Source organism: Mustela putorius, unplaced genomic scaffold (genome assembly GCF_011764305.1).
Source record: "Mustela putorius furo isolate JIRA1106 unplaced genomic scaffold, ASM1176430v1.1 tig00004007_pilon_pilon_pilon, whole genome shotgun sequence".
NCBI classification, from domain to species: Eukaryota; Metazoa; Chordata; class Mammalia; order Carnivora; family Mustelidae; genus Mustela; species Mustela putorius.
In genome coordinates, this window is record NW_025422145.1 from 3,900,508 (window position 1) to 3,925,342 (window position 24,835).

General features: G+C 44.4%; 1 protein-coding gene across 4 annotated transcripts in view; it reads left to right on the forward strand.

Moving 5' to 3' along the window:
• Nucleotides 1-24,835, forward strand: part of PARN (poly(A)-specific ribonuclease) — a 156,955-nt gene that overhangs the window by 20,346 nt on the left and 111,774 nt on the right. For all 4 annotated transcript variants that reach the window (XR_006604318.1, XM_045071921.1, XM_004750348.3 and 1 more), the window contains exons 12-18: nucleotides 2,187-2,243; nucleotides 6,514-6,591; nucleotides 9,926-9,969; nucleotides 11,077-11,119; nucleotides 12,032-12,107; nucleotides 14,491-14,601; nucleotides 14,910-14,979. Coding sequence is in view for 3 of the 4 variants with exons in the window: in XM_045071921.1 (XP_044927856.1) it covers nucleotides 2,187-2,243; nucleotides 6,514-6,591; nucleotides 9,926-9,969; nucleotides 11,077-11,119; nucleotides 12,032-12,107; nucleotides 14,491-14,601; nucleotides 14,910-14,979 (479 nt within the window). In the remaining variant the exon portion in view is untranslated. The remainder of the gene's footprint in view (nucleotides 1-2,186; nucleotides 2,244-6,513; nucleotides 6,592-9,925; nucleotides 9,970-11,076; nucleotides 11,120-12,031; nucleotides 12,108-14,490; nucleotides 14,602-14,909; nucleotides 14,980-24,835) is intronic.

The window sequence follows — 24,835 nt, forward strand, 5'->3', positions numbered from 1 at the left end:
GGCTGGGTTCCTGAGGGAATCTGGCATTTAAATGATAAGCAGGAGTAGGAAAATGTACCCAGAGGGTCTTGTGACCAGCAGCCAAGGGAGGAGAGTGTTGAAGAGGGGAATGTGAGCAGAGAAGAAGTTAAGGATAAAAACGGAGATGTGGCCACTGGGTTTAGCCTTGGGAATAGTTTTCCTTATTTTTTTTTTAAATAATAATGATTTTTAAGTGTGGCAGTAAAAGTTTAATAATGGTTTTGAGAGCTAGTTCCAACCCAGAGGACAGAGGGGAGAACAAGACAGAAATCTGAGACCCCAGGGAACTGAGATACTTAGCAGCGACCCCAGCGCAGCACTCATCCTTCCAGGAATTCAACGGCTAACCCACCTGGCAAGAAGGATCTTCTGGTTACAAGGAACAATGAACATTCTGGCGTAGGAGTTAGGGTGAAATTACTTATTCGCCGTTTCTAGTGTATTCACCGTGTGTTCAAGCATTATGGTAGGTGCAGAGGGCATGAGAACAAATTATTTATTTATTTATTTGAGAGGGAAAGCGAGATAGCAAGTTAGCACCGAGCAGGAGGGAGGAGGAGAGGGAGAAGCGGACACACCGCTGAGCAGGGAGCCCGACGCGGGGCTCGATCCCAGGACCCCGCGATCATGCCCTGGAGCCGAAGGCAGACGCTTAACCACCTGAGCCACCCAGGGCGCCCCAGAATGAATGATTCATGGCTTTTCCTAAGAGTTAATAGTCTATCTGGGAGAAAGTCCTAAAACATGTCATTCAGACATTTGCATAGGATTATAAAGTTTTTTAAAAAAACATATTCTTAAAAATTAAAAAGTTTTAATTGTGGGAAAGTACACATAACAGAAAATTTACTCTCCTGTTTCGAAGTGCACAGTTCTATAGTGTTAAGTGCTTTCCCCTTGTGTAGGCACCCCGTCCTTCCCTGTAACCGTTCTCATCCCCTTAAATACTAACTGTCTCCCCCACCAGCCCTGCCATCCACCCTTCTACTTTGTCTCTCTGAGTCAGACCACTCTAGGCACCTCATGTGAGTGGAATCATCCAGCATTTGTCTTTCAGGGGCTGGCTTAGTTCATTCAGCACACTGTCCTCCGGGTTCAGCCGTGCAGTAGCAGGTGTCAGAATTCCCTTCCTTTTTAAGCTGACTAGTAGTCCACTGCCTGTGGAGACCACGTTTTCTTCATCCATCTGTCATGGACACTTGGTCCTTCTGCCTTTTGGTTCTTGTGAATAATGCTCCTCTGATCATGGGTGTGCGGTATCTCTTGGAGTCCCTGTTTTCAGTTCTCCCGCGTATATACCCAGACATGAAATCGCTGGGTCATAGGAAAATTCTGTATTTAATTTTTGGGGGCACTGCCGTACCGTTTTCCATAGCGACCGAATCCCTTTACATTCTCACCACCAGGGAACGAGTGTGCCAGTTTCTCCCTATGCCCGCCATCACTTGTTAGCCTTGGGAGTAGTTTGCAGAGATGAGCAGTTTCACTGAGGGCGAGCCCAGAGAGCAGAGGGCTGCAAGGAGCTAGCGAGCGGAGAGAAGTCTCCAGTAACAGAGCTCTGATGAGACAGGAAGGGACAGCAGGTGCATCCAGCATAGCGCTGAGGACAGGGTGTCCAGATAGAGAAATTGAGCCTCTTAGGACATCACTGGGAGGAAAGGAGAGAAGAAACTGGGTAGGGCTGAGTCTCAGAGTGCTATGTTTTAAATGTACGGAAATGCATTTGGCAAGGAAGAAAGCCAGGCTTTATGACAATGCTTGATTGGATCAGCCAGCCCACTGCTGGATGGGCTCCCTCCGAATTTACTGCAGTATTGAATTTGGCCAGCAGGTGGCAGCTCCGAAGAGTTTGTGTTTTTAAGGCCACTTGGGGGACTTGGAAATTCCAGCAGATGATGCGAAGTGATGGGTAAACCCTCGGTACCGTTATTTTAGTAACTAATGAATAATTTGGGACTTGCTCATTCCACATTTAAAAACAGAAGAAAGGTGTGTACATAGGTTATTTCAGAGGCAGTTCTTTGGGATGATGAAGACAGAACGGGGAAACTAAAGCTGTCTAACTCAGGATAACACTAAAGTGTTTCGGGGGGCTACGCTTTAACCTGTTCAAATAAGGAATATCTGTAGGTCAGTAGTTGTCTTGGTTTGTTTCTCTAAATCAGGAAGAACTGAATGATGCTGTGGGGTTTTCTAGAGTCATCCACGCCATTGCCAATTCGGTAAGTGAACCGGGCTTTTTTTTTTTTTAAGATTTTTATTTATTTATCATTTGACAGAGAGATGGCGAGGGAGGGAACATAAGCATAAGGAGGGAAGTGGGAGAGGGAGAAGCAGGCTCCTCACCATGAGGGAGACTGATGTGGGGCTCGATCCCGGGACCCTGGAATCATGACCCGAGCCAAAGGCAGATGCTTAATGACTGAGCCACCCAGGCACCCCCAGGCTTTTTCTTTTTAACTAGATTCCTGAGCATAACATTTAGGTTGAAACGCTTAAGTCGTCATTGCCAGTTACACATTTGGCCACGTGTAGAATGTTTACCTAGTGTGGAGGGAGACCGTGGTTATAATGTGCTCAGTGACATCATAATTGCCGATAGGATCTGTACCATTTTCCAGAAGGTTTTCTCGTAGGGGCACCTGGCTGGCTCAGCTCGTAGAGCCTGTGACTCTTGATCTGAGGGTTGTGAGTTCGAGCCCCACTTTGGTGGAGAGATTACTTAAAAATAAAAAAATTAAAAAAGGTTTTTTTGTATAAAACGTGGAAAGATTATACTATGATTTCCTTATACAGCTACATGAAACTAACCTTTATTATTCTCAAAACCATTCTCAGGAAGTAGAATAAGCAAGTAAGGAGTATAGTAGGAGATAATGTGGTATCTGACTGAGGGTGTTTTTGTTCCATAATTAGAAGAATCTAGAGGATAAAAATAATTATGTTGAGTTCTTCTGCACAAATGTAACTGAATCTTCTGTGTGGTAGCCTTGATGATATTTGATAAGTTTTAAAAATGTGTTGATCATTTTTGTAAATATGCTAGAGCATTCTGTGATCAGTATGGCAGACATTTTTGCTTGTTCCCTAACCTGTTGGAAAAGAGGCCTCCACATCTTGCGTAGATACACTGGGTCAGGCTGCTGGTGCTTTGTGGATTACACATTCGAGTCAGACAGCTCGCTGGGATGCTCAACCGCCTGGAGGCTAAGACTTTCTGTTCCTAGAGTAGTTGGCCATGGGAGAAGGAATTGTGCCCCCTAGAGAAGGAATCATCTTGTCCCCTGAGTGCTGAGCTTCCTACGTAGGACACTTTGAGGTCGTGGAGGTTCCCTCCGTGTTCCTCCTGTAGCTGTCTCACTGTGATGTGCAGGCTTGTGAGAACAGAAGACCTTGAGGCATGCCATTGTCCCCACTAGGAATGAACAGCAGTTCTAGAGCCCCGTGAGAGAAGACCACGAAGTAACCAGAACAGGATGGAAAGTCGGATGAGTCAGGTCATAAGTGGCTAAGACTCTGGATACCAGAGAAGCAAGGAGGAGTTTCTGGTCACATTTGCTTGTATCATCCACACTCAGCCAGAGATTTCAGGGAAGTGGTTGATTTGACCGAGGCTGGCCCTGAATACAGACCTGTGGGGTGTCCCTTGGCCTTCAGCTCTCTCGTGGCCACTCTGATAGTTGGCTCTGTTGGCCTGGTTCATACCCAGGTGCCTTAGCTGGCTGTGTGCGTCTCCGTGTTGTCAGTCTCCTACAGACCAGTGCACGACACATTGTTGACTGTTGGTGGTTAACATCACAAAGTATACTACCAGGAAAAGTCCCCTTTATCAGTGACTCAGACATTTAAAATTTAGAAGTCACATACCTTATAAACACAGACACAGGGTCTGTAAAGCCAGTGAATACTCAGTACTCACAAATATGTACGTCACACCGCAGTCTTTCCCTGCTTCTCTTAGTAGTAAATCTGTGTTTTCTATAATGTTAAAAAACTTCATTTAGTATGAATTTTACACTCACAGCAGTCGCAGAAACAGTACAGAGTTTCCCTAGGTCCCTCACCTCGCTACCCTTCGGATGCCTCCTGTAACCCTGCGGTTATCAGAACCAGGAGATGAAAGCTGATACCATGTTATGAACCAGACTCTAGGTCTTATTGGAACATCGTCACTTTCCCCACTGAGTTCATGGTTCTTTCCAGGACCCCACGTTGCATTTACTTGTTTCTTTTCCTTAGTCTTCAGCAGTCTTTTGTTGTCTGTTGTAATCTCAGTGCTTTTGTTGTTAAAGATTTTATTTATTTATTGGATAGAGAGAGAGAGAGAGAGAAAGCGAGCACGCATGGGCCAGAGAGGAACAGAGGGACAGGGACAAGTAGGCTCTGCGCCAAAGCACAGAGACAGATGCGGGCTTGATCCCACTACCTGAGATGGTGACCAGAGCCGAAATCAAGATTCACATGGTGGAGGGAAAAAAAAAAGTCACATGGTGAACCAACTCAGCCACTCAGGCACCCCTATAATCTCAGTGTGTTTAAAGAATCTTGATTGTCACTTTGTCAAAGATCCATCAGTGTAGGTTTGTCCGATCTTTTCTTGTGATTAGATTGGCGGTATACAGTGCTGGCAAGAATGCCACAGAAATGATAGCTCCTGATCTTGGCCTTGATCAGTTGGGGGAGATGCTGTCCGCTGGATTTGTGTTCTGTAACATTCCCTTCGTGGTTAATAAACTGGGGGAGATACTTTGAGACTATGGGAAGCCTGTTTTTTTGGACTCTTGACTGGTAATACAGCAACTTGGTGATTTTGCCCACAGCCGTTATTACTCTGGGGTTTTAATGGCAAGTTTGTATTTCCTCTTTCTTTCTACGCTTGTTCTTGTAATTCTTCTGTAAGGAAGAGCTGTCCCTTCTTTCCTGTTCATTCATTTAAAACAATATTTAGGAGCATGGACTCAGGGGAATTTATTTTATTCTGCAGATTATCGTCTAGCATTTTGTTTCTTTCGTTGCTTAAATTGTACCACCTTTGGCCATGGGAACTTCTTTAGGTTGGCTTCTGTGTTCTTTGGACAAGCCCCTTTTTTATTTTGTTTTTTTGGTGGGGGACCGGGTGGGGGTCAGGGAGGAGCCAGAGGGAGAGGAAGAATCTTAAACACAGAGTCCATGGCCAGCGTGGAGCGCCATGTGGGGCTCGATCTCACCACCCTGAGATCATGACCTGAGCCGAAATCAAGAGTCAGATGCTTAACCGGCTGAGCCACCCAGGCGCCCCGGCCCCCATCCTTTTTTGAGTACCTCCTCATTCTCTGGCATCACAAGATGTTCAGACCACATGGTATTTTCCCTGCCTCAGTTCTAGAATCCACGAGTTCTCCAAGGAGTCCTGGTTCCTTTTATTGGATAATGGTGTTTAGAAGCCCAGATCTGGCACGAGGTACGACTGTGGTGTTTCCACGCCCAAAGGACAGCTTGGCTGTTGGATTTGGAAGATTTCGTGTAGAGCTATTCATTTCTAAGAATTACATTTGGCCCTATGAGTCGAGAAGTTTCCCTCTGATGGTGCCCTGGGACACAGTCAGAAGCTCCGCTGTGACGGCCAGTCACTTTCTGTTAAAAATGGTGTCACCTGGCTGGTTAAAGTGAGGACGACGTTCCATTTTGGTAGTCTAGTTTTTACCACAAAGCAGTGGTTTCTTGAACACATATTGTACTTCAGTTGGTAGAAAAGCAATAAATTGCACTGGAGATGGTATTTAAGAACATGCCCCGTGAATTTTGACATAGATTGAAGGGAACAAGGATTCATTCTGTTTAATAGAATGAGAAATTAATTATTTTTACCTTTCCCTGTTGTCATGAATATGTCTTTTAAAAATAAATGAATTGTTTTAAGGAATATACTTCTAGAGTAGATATTTGGAGCCCATTCACAAATTCTTAACAGCTCAGGGTAACTTAGACTTTTCACTTAGTTTTTGAGCTCTTCAATAAAAATTTTACCCCTTCTGATTCTTGGGGATGATAAGATGAATAAAAAGCAGAGACGATCAATGAAATCAAAGTCATTGGGGTTTTTACTTTGCAGAACGGATTGTGCGCTCTTAAGACTGAAGAGGAATAAAACCAGCCCTAACATTTATTTGCGGTTTTTTTTTTTTAAGATTTTATTTATTTATTTGATAGAGATTACAAGTAGTCAAAGAGGCAGGCACAGAGAGAGGAGGAGGCAGGCTCCCCGCTGAGCAGAGAGCCCAACTTGGGGTTCGATCCCAGGACTCTGAGACCATGACCTGAGCTGAAAGCAGAGGCTTAACCCACTGAGCCACCCAGGCACCCCTGCAGGTTTTGGTTGTGTTTTTTTTTTTTTAATATCAAAAGGTAAGTTCAGTACAAAATCCTTATAGATTCTGAGCCCTACATTTCACCCTCAAGCCCTAATAAAATTTTGTGCCAAGAAGTCTTCTGCTTAACCCTGACTTTCTTTAGGGAAAGCTCGTTATTGGACACAACATGCTCTTGGATGTCATGCACACAGTTCATCAGTTCTACTGCCCTCTGCCTGCGGTAAGTGACCTCTGCCTGCCCGCCTGGGTTAAAAATCCACCATTTCTTGCCATTTGCAGCGACTTGACGTGAATGGAACTAGAGCATATTAGGCTAAATGAAAGAAGTCAGTCAAAGACAAATACCATAGGATTTCGCTTACATGTGGAGTTGAAGACAAGACAACAAATGAGTAAAGGGGGCAAAAAAGGCGAGAGAGAGACAAACCAAGAAACAGACGCTTAATTCCAGAGAACACACTGACGGTTGGGGGTGGTGGGGGGGAGGGGGGAGGAAGGAGGGAACAGGTGGTGGAACGGAGTGCCCTTGTGACGAGCTCCGGGTGTTGTACGCAAGTGTTGAATCACTGTGTTGTGCATGTGACACTAACACAACACTGTGTTAGCTGGAATTAAAATAAAACTTGAAAAAAGAAAAAATAAAAGAAAAAATCCACAATTCCTTATTACAGAGAAAGCATTCTGTACCGAGTGCTGTTCCCTCGTATGCAGCACATTCCCGGAGAGAGTCTCATGTGCTCAGGGGTACCTTTTTGAAAAGAGGTACTTATCAGCCGTTGTAAGGGATCTTCAGATCTGCCATTGCCAGAGCAGAGTTGGACATTTATTTCGACTTGACGCTAGTATTTTTTTTTTTTTCGGTTAGTGCCGGGCAGGGGTTTCCGGCCACAGGTGTGGGCTTCTAGTGTGCTGCTGCTAACATTAGCCATAATGGGGCCATTGAAGGTGAGCCGTGTTTCAGGTCAACTAAACCAGATCAGGTCCTGCACCATTTGTGGTGACCTCTTGCTAGGTTGCTCCCTTAGAATCTCCGTTAACCGTGGTGGTTTTTTGCTCTTGGAGCCAGGCTGGTTCAGGGCACCAAGGCACACGCCTCTTTGGCTCCTCAGGAAAAGACTTTCTCTTCTTGTCTCTTCCCCTTCTGCTCCCTAACTATGCACCTGGGCTCATCTTGCTTGCCTCCCATCACCATGTCTTCCCTCTCCTTTATTCTCTCTGTTTTCTTTTGCAGGGGAGAGGAGGGGCAGAGAGAATCTTAGACAGGTCCCATGCCCAGTGTGGAGCCTGACATGGGGCTCAGGCTCAAAGCCCTGAGATCATGGCTTGAGCCAAAATGAAGAGTCAGACACGTAACCCACTGAGCCCCCCAGGCGCCCCACTTCACTTTCTTATGAGACATTGTTCCATTGGGATCTTGATGACTTTCTTTGGAAAAGCCCAACAAAGCCCAGCTCGGGCTACAGCGGGTCTCTTGCTCCCCTTGCCCTGTTTCCGCAACCTCAACGTTGTCATTGCTTCTCAGGAAAATGGTATCACGCCCTCTGGGACTCAAAGACTTCCTGGTGCTGAGTCTCGAACATGATGGGTGTGAATGGGCAGTGTCCAGATGGAAAGAGCTGATGGTTACTTCAGGTCAACCACTTCTTTTGGCCAATTAGACCAAAGCATAGCAGCTCCTCTCATGATTTTTTGACCTTTAAACCAGGGAAGTGACTGGTTTAACCAAACAGAGCTTGACACATAGTGGGCATTAAATATTGATTTAACAAATGAGTATCTTCTGATTGTGCCAGTTTTTTTTTTTTTTAAGATTTTATTTATTTATTTGACAGACAGAGATCACAAGTAGGCAGAGAGGCAGGCAGAGAGAGAGGAGGAAGCAGGCTCCCCACGGAGCAGAGAGCCCAATTCAGGGCTTGATCCCAGGACCCTGGGATCATGATTTGAGCCGAAGGCAGAGGCTTTAACCCACTGAGCCACCCAGGCGCCCCTGATGGTGCCAGTTTTATAATCTGACACATGGTTCTGTTCACATCACTGACCCTGCTCAAAATTCTGAACCTAATCCCATGTTCTTTGCTTTTCTCTACAGCTGATTCTTTTTAGCCTGGCATGGCAAGATTTCTATGATCTGGCCCAACAGCTCTGTATCTTCTAGTCACTTAAAACCCTCCTTACTCCCAGCAAGACTGGCTCATTTGTTCCTGGGACTGCTTTGTGCTTTTGCCTGTCTGTGGCTTTGGTATACCATTTTCTCCTCTCTGAATTGTCTCCAGCTTTCCTCCTCCTTTGCCTGTGTACAGCTTTACCAAGGTCTGGTGCATGCCTCTTTCCCGAAGGTTTCCCTGTCTGCTGCCTTGCCCAGGAGCTGCTTTTTTTCCTTCTCTGAACTCCCACAAAACGGTATAGCTTTTGAGCATATGTGTTTTCTTCATCCTGCCCTTTCTTCTAGGTGATTAGCTCCTCAGACAAGCAGTATAACCTTTTATTTTTTTTAAGATTTTTATTTATTTATTTGACAGACAGAGATCACAAGTAGACAGAGAGGCAGGCAGAGAGAGATGGGGAAGCAGGCTTCCTGTTGAGCAGAGAGCCTGACACAGAGCTGGATCCCAGGACCCTGGGATCATGATTTGAGCCGAAGGCAGAGGCTTTAACCCACTGAGCCACCCAGGCGCCCCCATTCTTGGATTTTTGTTCGACCTCAGCCCTGAAACCACTTGTTCATGTATTGTCTGTCAATTTAACGATAGCCATTGAAAAGCTGGTAAATATTCCAAACTGGTTAAATACGGCCTGTATTTACAGGCTTGGAAAGCTAATTGGAAATGGCAGTTTGCTGTGAAGCATGAATAACGCTGAAGAGAAGCGTAGTTACAAAGGGTCAGGAGTGTGACTACTCAGTCTGCTGTGGCAATTATGTATGGAAATGAGTTCATTCAAAATTAGATCCATCTCATTTCGGCTTTAGACTTCCTGATCAAAATAAACTGGGAAATGAATTGTCTAATTTAAGCACTTGTTACTGGTGTTTCTTTAGCAGTTTTCTGAGTAGTTAAAGCATGCTTTGTACATGTTGGAAAATCGGTGTTTTAATGGCCATTTTAACTAGCATTTCGGAGATGTTCTCAGTGAAGGTATAGCCTAATTTACAGTAGGTCCATTTTCTGTATAAACCATTTTACTTACATAACTCTGCTAGCCTCATTGTTTTGACGGATTCATTTGATAGAACTATTACTGGAAGCTTTCTACATATATTAGAAACTTTGCCCCCTTCCTCTGTTTCAGGCATAACATGCTCAATTTTTTCTGTTATGGTTATGCAAAAGTTTTATGTCAGATCATACGATTCCCCATCGGGACATTGTGACGATTTTCAGAAAGTGATTATTACCTAGGAGCAGATCTGACAGTTGAGCCTAAAGGGCCTGTGTGAGGTATCACAGTTTGAGAAGAGAGCTATGGTGCTTGAAATATTTATGTGTATTTTCAGTATTGTGACTGTATTTGTAAAATCACAGCAAGTCATTGTCTGTGCGTTTTTCTTTTAGGACCTAAATGAATTTAAGGAGATGACAACGTGTGTTTTCCCTAGGTAAGCTTTCTTTGGGGATTCATTATCCTTCACTCAAAAGAGTTCTCCTGCTGTAGAAGATACAAACAGGTAATAAATAGTGATAATAGTAATTACCTGAAGATGATTACAATCCAGCTGCTAATAGCTAGTTAATGGTTTCTAGGGCCAACTGTGACTGCTTGCTTTTATAGCTCACAATCAATTTTATTGCATTAAAAACCAGAATTTGAACTGAGAGCACCCGGCTTTTTCCTCCCCCCACACCCAGATCTCTGAAGAGTGCGTGCAGTCCTCCTGAGTGGGCTCTTGTCCCTCTTGTCTGCCAGATGGGCCCTGTCCCACTCACGTGACCAGTTGACAGTGTCCTGTGGCCAGTCGAGAACTGCCCGGCTGGCGACTTTTCCCCTCATCTCTAAGTCGGTACCTTAACCTGATAGTGGCTCCCATGGTTAAGGTGTCAGGGTACTTCTGCTCTGTCGCATGTCTGGTGAGTCACGTGTCAGCCACGTGGGGCCTCCAGAGTTAGGATCTGTGTTTGAGGACCCATCTGAAGACGGGGAGGTGTGGCCACAGAGCTGTTGCTCTTACGTCTGGCCTAATTCGGCCCTGTTATCTCTCCTGTTCACAGTCATGTCAAAGGCAAGAGTTTTCATACTAGTATCTGTCTCCATTTTTTTTTCATTATTCCAATCTCTGAAACAGAATTCTAAGAAATAACAATAGCGTGAAACTACCAAATGTAGATTTGAGCTTCCAAGAGTTTATCTTGTGCAAATCTGGGTAGTATAGTAGCTAGGAACTTGGGGAACTAGACCTACGCAGTATTTGAACTGTGGAAAAACTTCCAAAGATCTTCGCCTTCCCCTTGGAATCAATGTAGCCCGGGGTACAAGCAGTTCTAGAACTTGTGCTCTGAGCACGATAGAGCCTCTCGATGAAGAGGGTTGTGAGGACTGAGCCTATCTGACGTAGCAGTGGCCTTAGTGCTGGGTGACAGTGGCTCACATGCTTAGTTCTCTTGTCAGCTTTTAGGACCAGAGGCTGTCTCTTCATTTGAGTAAAAAATAATATTCTGGACACTGTTGTGTATTGTGTTTTCCTTATTAACATTTCTTTTGTTTCCAGACTCTTGGATACAAAATTGATGGCCAGCACACAACCTTTTAAGGTAATTCTTTAAATTGGAGCTCTCAGTGATAATCTGTTTTGAATTGTTCTGAATTGGTACTAGGAGCTTGGAATTCTGGTCTAATTGAAATGTTATTTTCAAATACGTCCAAAAAAGAAAAAAAAATGAGGAAAAGAGTAGAGATAAATATATAGAAATATGATTAGTGCTTGTCTTTGGGTGTTGGAATTACTTTTTTTCTCCTCTATACTGTGTTTGAATGTAAACATTTTTAATATTAAAATATATAATGTATTTTGGGGGGGGTTGGAGTGGGGTACCTTGCTAGGTCAGTCGGTAGAGCATGTGACTCTTGATCTCCGGGTCAGGAGTTCAAGCCTCATGCTGGGCACAGATCTTACTTAAAAAAAAAAAAAAAAGAAAGAAAGAAAAAGAAAAAACAATACACACACACGTGTATTTCTGTATACATATATATAAAATGCATTTCTGAATAGGTTACACGTGTACACACTTCATTTTCTTGATTTTATATATTTTGGTTTTTATTTTCTTGATTTATATATTTATTTTCTTGATTTTTGGTTATATTTTCTAATCAGGAAAACTCAGGTAAAAGTGAAATCATTTGCTATTTTGTGAAGTGACTTCACCTCACTGAGTGAACTGAGTGCCAGAACAGCACACCTTTCTGGTCCAAGTCCTGTAGGTAGTTGACACCTCTCCCAAAGACCTATGCTATGGTGATACTTCCTGCACGTCGAACCTGACCCTTGCTGTCTCTCTCACGCTGACCAAACCATGACTCTTGTATTTCTTTAAAGAACGCAAAGGAACAAAGCTAGATATACTTTTTTTTTTTTCCCCCCCGGTCCTGACATTCAGTGAATCTCTCCTGTATGTTATGCTGAGATGATTAAAGCTCATAATTCTCTGCTTCCTGGTTTGCAGGATATCATTAACAACACATCTCTCGCAGAATTGGAAAAGCGGTTAAAAGAGACACCTTTCAACCCTCCTAAAGTTGGTAAGAAAATAAAGTGATCCCGATAGTGCCCCCAGGGCTTGTGATCAGGGGTATCATAGAAGAAAGGGTGAACCTGTTCTAGACATATGCACAGCTACAGATTTTGGCGGAGTTAACTTGCTCATGCCCTGTATTGAATTACTGCTTTCTGAATAGAGATGGTCTCATAATCTTTTTTTTTTTTAAAGATTTTATTTATTTATCTGATAGACAGAGATCACAAGTAGGCAGAGAGACAAGCAGAGGGAGAGAGGAGGAAGCAGCCCCCTACCACCGACCCCGCCAAGCAGGGAGCCCGATGCAGGCCGATCCCAGTACCCTGGGATCATGACCTGAGCTGAAGGCAGAGGCTTTAACCCACTGAGCCACCCAGGCGCCCCTGGTCTCGTAATCTTATGTATGTTTTATGTTTATAGATTTGGGTGGGGTAGCCCATTCATTGAGAAGTTTAGCAATTAAAGCTTCAGGGCTTTAATTTCCTAATGCTTGGAATTCTCCCAAAATTTGATGTCTTTCTTTTCTGTAGTGCATTGTTTAAGTGGAGACAAAGAATCGGTGATTAATTGCCAGAGGTTGAGAATACACTTTTGTCTCAGAAAAGCCCAAGACCTGGGTTTCCGGATGAGGAAGGAGAGTCTCCAGCCTTGCCTCCCATCAGAGGTGGCTTAGCTGTGGGACAGCATCAGTGAGGAGAAGCAGAGTAGGGAGAATGTTTCTTGGGGCAGAGATGTGTTACCATGTCCTGGTCCCTGGGCCCCTGGGTCCCAGGTGTTCAGTGAACCTGCCACGTGTCTCTTCCTTGGTTCCTATACGCTTCATTTTGCTGCTGACGCTGTAATTAGCATTCCATTAGCTGCAGCCTGCAGACTTCTGAAGACATTGATAATTGGACTGATGGTTTGGAAATTGACAATGGAAGGTACTAAAGCAGCCAAGATTACAGCTATTTGCTTGCCTTTCTGGGTAATAGTCCAAAAAAGGAATTAAGAAAAGGAGTGAGGGTGAGGGAAGAAAGCCTAGACCTTCTCTGTAACGGTATGATGGAAATAATTGATTTTGGAAATAGTGTTTCAGCTGGTGGTGGAGTAGAGGATATTACTTTCTTGGCTATCATGTTAAAAGACTTTTTTAAAGCTTGGAGTCTAATATTTAATATGGGGTTAACAAATTCTTGCCTAAAGAGCCTTATAGTCACATAAGAATAGTTAGTCTTTTTATTCTTAATTCCCATTCATGCTTTTGGTTCTGTTATAGTGTTTTTGATATTCATTTCCAGAACGGTTCTAGGAAATATTTATGAGTTACAGTTTTTTTTGTTTTTGAGATTTATTTATTTATTTTAGAGAGCACGAGCAGGAGGGGTAGAGGGAGAGAAAGAGAATCTCAAGCAGACCTTGCAGTGAGCGCAGAGCTGGAGGCCAGGCTCGAGCTCATGACTCTGCGATCATGACCTAAGCCGAAACCAAGCACCCCTAGGAGTTACCGTTTTATCCCATTCTTTCCATGTAATAGTCTGGTACCTGGCAGTGTGTGTCAGTGTGATGTAAGAATCCTGTTGTAAAATGCTCTCTCCTGTGAAGTGGCCCCATGTTCCATGGGCAGCGTGACAGTAAGTTCTGATCTATCTTTGGAGTTCGTTGTGCCTCCATCTTTAGATCCAATAGCTCGGAAAGAGCAGAGGGCAATGTTGAATTGAGCTGCCAATATTGAAGGGCCTTTTGCCTTTTGGAAGGGAGGTCTGGGTCTTGATGGTTACCAGTGACTGAGCATGGACCACGTGCCCAGCACCATGTGAGAGCGTTCCTGGCGTCAGATCATTTGATCCTCCTAAAAGCTCCATGGCAGGGGGATTGGTTTTTCTCTCCATTCTGCCAAAGTGGAGGCCCAGAGGAGAAGTGACTTGCCCAGGATCACGTAGCAGGTAAATGGTGGAACACAGATTCAGACTCAGTGGGACGTACAACTCCATGCTGTCATTAGTCATGACTGAAATACTTGTTATGTCCCCGTGTCCTCAGGGAAGAAGCTCCTTGGGACTTCAGAAAGCGGTCAGAAGAGGGGTCATCTGTCATAGGGCAAGTTATGCATGATCGTAAATAGTGCCCACCACTGTGCTGACAGGAGGCCTGTGGCTGGGTCTTTGATGATGTCACTGAGCCATTTCTTTAGTCTAGACCCAAGCCCTCATTTTCAGTGACCCTTTTATCTCACACTGCAAGGTCTTGTGCAGAGAGAATAAAGAAGGAGGTAGCCTTTTCCTGCTTGTCGAGGATTCTTCTGCGGCACATACCAATGCCATCTGGACTGGGTAGGGTGGTGTACCTGCCTGTCTTCACGATTTGTGATATCCTTAGGAAAACTCTTTTTTCTTTCTCCTCTTTAGAAAGTGCGGAAGGTTTTCCAAGTTACGACACAGCTACGGAGCAGCTCCACGAGGCCGGCTATGATGCTTATATCACAGGGCTGTGCTTCATCTCCATGGCGAACTACCTAGGTACCCGCCGTACCTGTTTCCACCAAACACACCGTGGGCTGGGGTGGATCTTGCCTGTCTTCCATTTCCCTGGGGTCCGCTCACCCATATAGAAGTGGGAGGGCTGGAGGTCAGCTTTGGAGGGGCCTGGGGTGGGGCATGGAGAGGGCACAGGAGGCCCCATTGACTCTTACCTGGTGTGGCATCCAGCCCTTACTGAGTGCCTCTAACCCTTCTGAACCGCGCTGTTGATTACATAGTTCGTTGTCTGAACTTTCAGGCTTTGTCTCCTTGACTCTATGTAATACTCTGCTTCTTTTCTTCATTAGGTTCTTTTCTTAGCCCTCCAAAAATTCATGTGTCTGCCAGATCAAAACTCATTGAACCTTTTTTTAACAAGTAAGTAATCAGGGCCCCAGTGCCCATGTTCTCACTGTTTAAGAGCCCAGTATCTGGGATGTCAGGTAAGGATGATGCAGTGCATTTTTAGATAAAGTGGTTCTCATCTCAAGTGACTCAGATGTTTTTCGAAAACAGAAATTGACCTTCTGGGAAATAATTTATTAAATATATTGCCTAAAAAAGAAATACAGAAAAGAAAAGAATGCCAAAGTTAGTGTATCTTTTCCAAGACAAAGAACTGGTAGTTTTGGCATTTAAATTACCTGCAAGAGAGACTGTGTGAGTGTGCATGTGCGTGTGTGTGTGTATGTACTAGTTGGACCGAACACTGCTAACATATTTTACACATGAGGTTATTATTTATACTTGCGTTATTATCTCATTAAATAATACTCTTTTTAAGAAGATGTTGGCTACACAAATGGCTTTTAAGATAATCTATGGAGAAGTTTTGATTGTCCTTTTATCCCAAGCTTTCATCTGAATGGATCCGGTGAAGTAAAAGCTTGCTTATGTACTCATCGTGGCAAGAAGTCTGTGTGATTTAGGGAGATGTCTAAGTTCAGAGCATTTTCAAAGACTCTCAGGATGATTACTTCAAAGTGTGGTTTGTGCTTTCTTGGCACGGTTGAGACGAAAGTTATAGATGTGATCCTCAAGCTGGCCACAGTTGGGCTCTGTGCCAGAGCCCTAAACCTTCTTTACCCCAGCTCTTTTAACAGGATTGGTTCTAGGAGATTCTGGGGGAGCCAGACAGAACAAGGCAGCCCACATGGGTCATTACTGCTGGGAGAAAGAACCGTTTCAGCGTTGGCCTGGTTACATCATTTCCTTACATTATATGCAGCACTTTACAATCCTATCAGTGCATTACTGGGTAAGAACACTGTCTCCTTTGGATGTCTATGTAAATACCAGTATCACAGTGCTTGTACTTAGGTGACATGCTGCAGAGACAGATGTTAATTCCAAACATCTGGATTCCTACAGGTTTGGAATTTGTATAGTCTGAGTTAGTAAGTTTTATCACACTTTGGCTTCTTCTTCTTTTTTTTTTAATCTTTGTTCTTTTCTGTTGAAGTTCAGAGCTAAATGTGTTTGACCTTCAAAACATCTTTCAGAGAGAAACAGAAAACAATGTAGTATATATTGAAAATACAGTTGAATTTTTTATTAAGTTTTTTAAAATTCCATATAGTTAACATACAGCGTCCTATTACAAGTGCACAAAATAGTAATGCAACAATTCTATACATTAGAGTATACATATAGAATACATTATAGCATAATGTATTCTAAACATTAGCATGATAAGGAAATAAATTTGAATTTTTTTTTGGCATGGAAAATTAATTTTACTGATTTTATTTTTTTTTAAGATTTTATTTATTTATTTGACAGACAGAGATCACAAGTAGGCAGAGAGGCAGGCAGAGAGAGAGGAGGAGGCAGGCTCCCTGCTGAGCAGAGAGCCTGATGAGGGGCTCGATCCCAGGATCTTGGGATCATGACCTGAGCTGAAGGCAGAGACTTTAACCCACTGAGCCACCTAGGCTCCCCGGAAAATTAATTTTAGAAGCTAACAGTTGAATCCTTGCTGTCTGCCCATTTCCTTATGGGTAAAACAGGATTTTCTTAGCTTTTCACTTTTATTTTGGGGAGACTTTTTTTTTTTTTTTTAAGATTTTTATTTATTTATTTGACAGAGAGAAATCACAAGTAGATGGAGAGGCAGGCAGAGAGAGAGAGGGAGGGAAGCAGGCTCCCTGCCGAGCAGAGAGCCCGATGCGGGACTCGATCCCAGGACCCTGAGATCATGACCTGAGCCAAAGGCAGCGGCTTAACCCACTGAGCCACCCAGGCGCCCCTATTTTGGGGAGACTGTTTATCTTTGTAAATCTCTGGAAGGGCAGCTTATGTCACAGACCATGGAATGTGCAGGTGACCCTAAATTTTGTTTGGATCATGGCCACTCCTTGCATTTTTATGTTCAGGATGCTAAGTCCATTGCACAGCAGTATTTTTCAGCTGGGACAAGCTTACTCATTTTTAAATATTTATTTTTTATTTTTTTAATTTTTAGCTAGGCTCCACATATAACATGGGGCTTGAACTTGTGATGCTGAGATTAAGAGTCATGTGTTTTTTCTATGGAGCCACCCATGCGCCCCTTATTTTTAAATACTTAAAACAGCAAGTCTGCTTCTCCACTGAAATCAAGTCCTTATAAAATAAGGTGATGGATACAATTTGGGTTAGATAATAGGATGCACTTTAGTTTGTCATTAACCTGGGTGACCAACATGAAGAGCAATCAAAATTAGCTTTAATTAAGAAGCTTAGGGGCACCTGGGTGGCTCAGTGGGTTAAACCTCTACCTTTGGCTCGGGTCTTGATCCCAGGGTCCTGGGATCGAGCCCCACATCTGGCTATCTGCTCAGCAGGGAACTTGCTTCCCCCTCTCTCTCTGCCTACTTGTGATCTCTCTCTCTCTCTGTCAGATAAATAAATAAAATCTTAAAAAAAAAAAAAAAGAAGCTTAAGAAAGACTTTATGTATTAATAGACCAGTATATTATTGCTAATAATGTTTAAGACCATTCAAAAGAACTAGACGGTAAACATGTAGTTTCATTTTGGGTTGGGAATATTCATTCATGGTTTGGTTTTTTTTTTTTTCCCCTGAAACCTAGATGCATACCAAATATAGTTGAAGATTCAGGAATCCTGTGATTTCGCCCTGAAAATTCTTGAGTTTTTGCTCCATTTTTTCTTCCATCTGTAAAGGAAGAATATTTTCTTCGTCTCTGAAGGAAAAAAGTCCAGCAGGATTTGAAATGCAAAATATTTTAATTCTATATTGGAATAGCTTGGTCAAGTACAATTGTTCCTTCTTTTTTCTTTGAAAAATAATTGATATGCAGCATCGTATTAGTTTCAGGTATACAACATAGGGATTTGACGTAAAAAACATTATGAAATGCGGTCATCCCTTCTCAGCCCATTTAGGAAGTGGGAAAAGCACTTGCTCCTTTCGACATCTCTTTCTGTGTTAATACTGACCTCATTTAACTTCCATGCAGGTTTGATGTATGACCTTAACCTTGACTTTGTCATTTTTTTTTTTTTTTCAAGATTACCCTTGTAGAGAAACATTCAGAAAGGGCCATCCACATTATCTCAAGTGGTTGATTTTTAGAAAAGTCTGTAAATTTCTCTGAGAGTTTGTTTGGCACCAGGCTTTTCTCAGAAAGAGCTGAACCAAAGATGCATAGCCCTAACATAAATTTGGGTGGAAATCAAACTGCCTACATATGCAAATAACTTCTTGTTCCTCTCTCACCAGATTTATGTTTAGAAAGTAAACCTTGAGGGGGAAGTTAAAACCCCACCTCTTTCTGCATTGTTCTGAATTGGCATTTGGCTGCCTTAATGATGCCTTTTTGGGGAAGTTTTATTGAGAGATCCCTGAGACAGCTGGCCGTTGAGTGATCTGCAAAGACCGCATGGAGTAGAAGGTGCTTTCTGAGCCATACTTGCCTAGAAGCTTGTCCTGGGAGGATTTCTCATGCTGCCATTTTTCCGCATGCTGCCTGGGTGCTTCCTGCATTTCTCCTCCCTTTGTTGGAATCAGAAGGAAAGTCGTAAGGAAGCCGAGCCATGGAGATCCTGATCAGACCCCTGCCAGTGACTGTCTGTGTGCAGTGTGCCCTTCGTTTGTGTTGTAGGCAGTTTGGGGCAGGAAGTGATTTGCCTTCTCTTGTAACCTTGGTCAGTGTTGATCAATGCATGGAAAACCAGACTTAAGAGAAGATCCTTCAGTCAAATCCTGTTAGGCTGGAAAGGGCTAAAAATACTCCGCTTTCACTTTTTTTCATACCACAGAAAAGCACAGAATCAGGCTTTTACCTTATGTTTTATTAATAGTCATCTGTGTTGGCAAGACACGTTGAACTCTCTTGTAGATAACCTTTTCTGAAGGTTTTTGGGAAGGTTATTTTCTGTTTACCTCACTTCTTAGAAAGAGGAAGGAAATGAGCAAGTCTCTTACTTTGGCTAATCTCTGTAAGTAAGGGAATGAAAAAGGAAGAATTGTCTGCTGTTCACCCTGGATGATGGCGGTCTTGGTTTTGGCACAAGTGTCCTGTATAGGAACGGGATTCCTGTAGGAATCTAGGCCTTCTTGTCTCTGCAACGGAGACGAGGAGACAAGCCATCAAAAGGAGTGATACACTCTTGGACAAATGGTTTCGTCCTCTATAAAATGGAGATTAAATTATTCACCTCCCTTAGAAATTGCAGATCTCACATGAGATGCCAAAGGACATCGCCCAGTATTTATTACTTCCCTTTCTTGAAATGGAAGAGAATTTAACATGCCAACAGGTTCGAAAAGTCGATGTGGTAGTGGAATGTATTTCTGTGTTTCTAGTTTCATGATCAAGAAGAAAATTTGTTACCATGTGGGTATAAAATTGGAGCCCGTGTTAAGTGTTCACTTTTGCCTGTACCCACCTCTTCGTGTTTGCTGATGAGAAATCAGGTGCTGATGGAGCGTGTTCCCTTGGGACGTAAGGGACCCAGCTGGCCTTGCTTTGGAGCGTCTGTCGAGGTTGTGTCATTCAGATGAGTACAGCAATTTACAGAAGGTTGTGTAGGAACAGGTAACCATGATCAGTGTAGAGGCAGAGGGATCATTGTGACACCTGAAATAAAGCACCATGTTTTTTTCCTTTTCCTCCACGGAAAGCCATCACATGCTGGTAGCAAGTTGTTCTCCTTTACAGTAATATATGCCTGCGGGTCCTATTTGACATCAGAGAAATTTCAGACTGAAAGATTATAGGTAAGCAGAATACCTCCTTTCTTCCCGGCCCTTGTGGTGATAATGGGAAGAGCAAAGCTCATTTGCTCCCTTGACAGGCAGCCGCCATTCATGCGGAGTGGCGTGGAGTGCCAGGTCGCCAGCGAGTTGTCCCAGAACTCTGGAAGTGCAGACCCTGCTTATCTTCTGTCCTGCTGGTCCTTCCCTTATACAGAAGGTGCTGGAATAACAGGAGGATGAGGCTAATCTGTTCTGATTCCCAGTGTTTTGCTGTCGGCTTTCAGCATCCTGGGTGAGGGTCAAATGTGTTTTTACGGACCATTCAGGTTGGGTATAAAGTCCCCTGCGTTATTACAGTGATTTTCCCCACTGTGAGACCTGCGACACCCCCGCATAAGCAAGAGTTACAACACAGTTTATGCCATTGGGGAGGCGCCGCAGGGGATGTCACAGAAGTCAGTGGAACTGGTTCTATTTGCATGTAAAATTTTTAGATCACTTGATTAGCTTCTCCAGTAGAATTGCTGCACTCTGGGCTGTCGTGTAGTGTAGCGTAGTTGTGGTCTCTGCAATCAGGCATCTGGCTTTGAATCCCAGCCCCACTTCTTACATCTGTGCGATCTCGGACAAGTTCCTTACCCTCTCTGTATCTCACATTCCTTGTCTGTAAATGGAGATCGTTCATACCCATTTGATAGGGGTGTAGTGAGGGTAAGAGGCGAGCGTGTATGTAAAATGCCTGGCACATGGTGGCTCTCGGTCAGCCCGCTGCAGCAGTCACTGCCATGGGGACGTTTCTGCTTGGACACTGTGTGTCTCTGACCAGATGCAGGGAGCACATGGAGACCTGTTCTGCTTTCATAGAAGACGTCTTATAATCATACCTTTTTTTTTTTTAAGATTTTATTCATCCATTTATTTTTAGGGGCAGGGAAGGAGGGGCAAAGGGAGAGGGGGAGAGAATCCCAAGCAGACTCTGTGTGGAGCTGACATTGGGGCTCGATCTCATGACCCTGAGTGCATGACCTGAGCTAAAACCAAGAGTCTGACACACTAAACTGACTGAGCCACCCAGGCATCCCTCATTATACCTTTTGTACCGCACACACCCTGAAGGTGGGACCTCGCATTCAATCAGGGGCCTTGATCCGAAAAGGGAAGGGGAGGAGGAAAGGCCCCGTGTAACTCAGTGGTGTCCAGGGAGAAGGTTTGCATGGGTTTTCTCCACTTGCTGGTTTTGCCCTCGGAGGCATGTGGTCGATTCTCAGTGTTTGTGCCATTGTAGCACTTCGAGGTGTAGATTTTTACTGACAGGAGAGGAAAGAAATGGCATTTACTTTGTAACCTGTGGGAAGCTGTTTATTTTTATTTTTTTAACCACTTTATGAGGATATAAATTCACATACCAAATCACGCAGTTAAAATATACAGTTCAACGGTTTTTGGTGTATGGAGTTATTACTTTAGAAAAAATTATCATAAAACATGTATAGCCTGCAATTTGCCATTTTAAACATTTATTTATTTATTTATTTATTTATTTATTTTTAGAAGATTTTATTTATTTCACACAGAGAGAGATCACAAGTAAGCAGAGAGGCAGGCAGAGAGTGGGGGGGGGGGAAGCAGGCTCCCCACCGAGCAGAGAGCCCGATGTGGGACTCGATCCCAGGACCCTGAGATCATGACCCAAGCCGAAGGCAGAGGCTTAACCCACTGAGCCACCCAGATGCCCCTTAAACATTTTTTTTTTTAAATATTTGCTTATTTATTTGAGAGGGAGAGAGTACATGGAGGGAGGCAGGGGGAGGGAGAGAGAGAATCTTAAGCAGGCTCCTTGCCCAATGTAGAGCCCTACACAGGACTTGATCTCATGACCCTGAGATCATGACCTAAGCCAAAATCAAGAGTCAGATACTTAACCAACTGAGCCACCCAGGTGCCCCTTAAACATTTTTAAGTCTGCGATTCAGTGGCGCTACTGACATTCACAATATTTCTGCCAACATCATCATTCTGTTCTCAGAACTTCTTGCTCACTCCGGGCAGCAGTCCTGTAACCATGAAGCACGAAGTCTTTGCTCCTGCCTCCCCTCAGCTCCTGGGAACCTCTGATCTACTTTCCAGCCTCTCTGCATTTGTCCTTCTGTGAACTGTTCCCTTTTGAGCAACTCACTGCTTCCAGGAGATCTCAGTCTGTGAGAATGACTGATACTTTGCAAATACGCAGAGCATTTTTCTTCTCTGTTTATTCACCATCTGAGGTTTAGATTGCTTCTTAGGCACGGAAGCCTCGTAATGTGTGCATGTGAGTCCATGCCTGGACCTCGGCCGGGGTTTGCTTGTTTACAGGGCTGCAGAAGCGTGCTGGATAGAGCAGAGGCTGCGGGCTGGGCCGTCGAGCCCCTCGGTGGGACCATCATCCTTTCTGAAGCTGGGTTGCCCCATCTATGAAAGGAAGAGCATAAATGGCCCCCTGGGAGGCTTGACCTCAGCTTGGAGAGAAGCATCGAGAAGGCCCCCAGCACAGAGTGTGGCCTGATGGGGAGCGGAGTTGCTGCTGTAGCTTTCCCCACAGTGAACTTCCAAGAAAGTAACGTAATTCTCGTTTTTCCGGGCACTGGGGGTAGTGGTAGAGTTGCAGAGCGGACCTTGTGTACTTAGCTGGATTTTCTTGGGTGGCAGTCTCTGTGCTGTGAGCAGGAAAGAGGCAGACATGCAGGATGGCACTAAAATCCTTTGTATAGAGAAACAGCATCCTGGAATCCTCTTAAGAAAACTCTGCCTGTTTTTGTATCTTAATGAAAGAGGTCTTGCCGCAAGGTTTGGTCATGAATGGGAAGAACAGACTCTCTGCCCGAGTGTGGGTCACGCTCACGTGTCTTGAGCCTTAGATGCTGGAAAAGCAGTGAAGGGAAGGGCATGGTCTCCTCCGTTCATGTGCCATCGGGAGCAGCTGTGCCGTGTGTATGCCTCTGGCCACAGGAGCCCCTGGGGATCCCAGAACCGAGGGCTCAGGGAGGCAGGATGCAGGCAGACAGTAGTGGTGGTGGTGACTGTGGGACCCTCCATGGCCGACCGGCTGGCTTGGCCAACAGCGTGGTAGTGTTACCCTTTAATTCTGCATTTGCATCTGTGGTTTTTGGATGAAGGGGTAACGCCCTTTGCCCTTGCGCTTCTGCCCCAAATGGATTTTGTGCCAGGGCTAGGGAGCATCGTCTGCCACTCATTCTGCCCGGTTAGAAGTGGACTGTGGTGCTCTTACGGACGTCATTTTCCAATCATAGCCAAGCAGTATGCCTCTTACAAAATGTAGAGTCCATTTCCAGCCTTCTCGGGATTGTGCAAATCTTGGAGTCCAGCGCCATGGGGAGTAAAATCACAGCATTGCGAATGCTTAGAGCAGCCTCCCACTTTCCAGAAGGTTTCTCCACAGTGTGCAGAATGTATTTTGCCCCAGTGCACAGGAGGTATTTCATCCTCACATACCCAAACCAGAGCCCTTTATCTTAGCCCAAGTCATGTTCGCTTCACTTTAGGTTCCCCAAGTTACTAGGATAGAAGGACTCTCCAAGAATCGACTTGGTTTGGTTACCCTGAAAGTTCTGTAATACACTGGTTCTCAGAAAGGCAAAAGACAGATGAGTCCAGGGCCCAATGAATGATGCTCAGGCCTTCCGTCTGGCTTCTTAAGACTGGGATCCTGACTTCTTTGGGTAGAGGGTGCTGGCCTCAAGTTGGTATTGCTCGTCTGATTTCTTCCTTGTGGTCCGGATTGCCAGACTTGTATCAGGTGAACTGTGTCTGTGGCTTTTTCAGAAGGCTTCTTTTTATTTTATTTATTTAAAAAGATTTTATTTGTTTTATTTGACAGAGATCACAAGTAGGCAGAGAAGCAGGCAGAGAGAGAGGAGGAGGAAGCAGACTCTCTGCTGAACAGAGAGCCCGATGCGGGGCCCCATGCCAGGACCCCGAGATCATGTCCTGAGCTGAAGGTAGAGGCTTTAACCCACTGAGCCACCCAGGCTCCCCAGAAGCCTTCTTTTTAAAGAAATCTCTAAGGGCACAGACGACGGACCCATCTTGCCAGCTTGTTAGTCCCGGGGGCTATTGGCTGTTAGTGGTAAAGTCTGCGTTCTTAGGTATTCCTCACCTTGCTTTGGCTCTGGCTGGGAAAAACCAGGCAATAGTTATTTCCGAGACCATTTAACATTTCATTCATACGATTTAAGCGTCCCCAGCATATGGTGATACTGAAAATCTGATACTAGCCGTAGTACCAGTTAGGTAGCACCGCACGCCAGAAGCTTCGCTACTGAAAACTTTCCACTCTTCAGTGAGTTACCTACGTCATTTCCTTGCATGTACTATGATTGCTGCCAGCAACCCTCAGAGATAAATAATAATGTCCCCATTTGCAGATCTTATCTTTTTTTTTTTTTTAAGATTTTCTTTATTTATTTGACAGAGAGAACACAAGTAGGTAGAGAGGCAGGCAGGGGTGGGGTGGGATGGAGAAGCAGGCTCCCTGCTGAGCAGAGAGCCGGATGTGGGGCTCGATCCCAGGATCGCTGAGATCATGACCTGTGCCGAAGGCAGAGGCTCAAACTACTGAGCCAGCCAGGCACCCCTTGCAGATCTTATTTTTAAGTGATCTCTACACCCGACGTGGGGATTGAACTCATAATCCTGAGATGAAGAGTTATGCCCTCTACCAAGTGGGTGCCCCAATAATGTCCCCATTTAAAATCTAAGACTGTTTGCCAGGGGTCTCAGAAATGGCAGAATCAGGGATAAGCCAGGTCAGTCCTCGACTGGGAGTGGTTTCTCCCCCCTCCCTCCAGCACAGAGTTTCTATAGAGAGAGTTCTGCGGTGGGTTGCACATTTTCTGAAGAGACCATGCTAGTATCTTTGAAAGATTTCCTTTTCCTTGGTTTTTGTCTTGAGCTCATGGTCATGAAAGATGTTGACTCTATCCATGGGATTATGAGGGGCTGGTTTCCCCTGACACTTTATACTCTGCTGTTT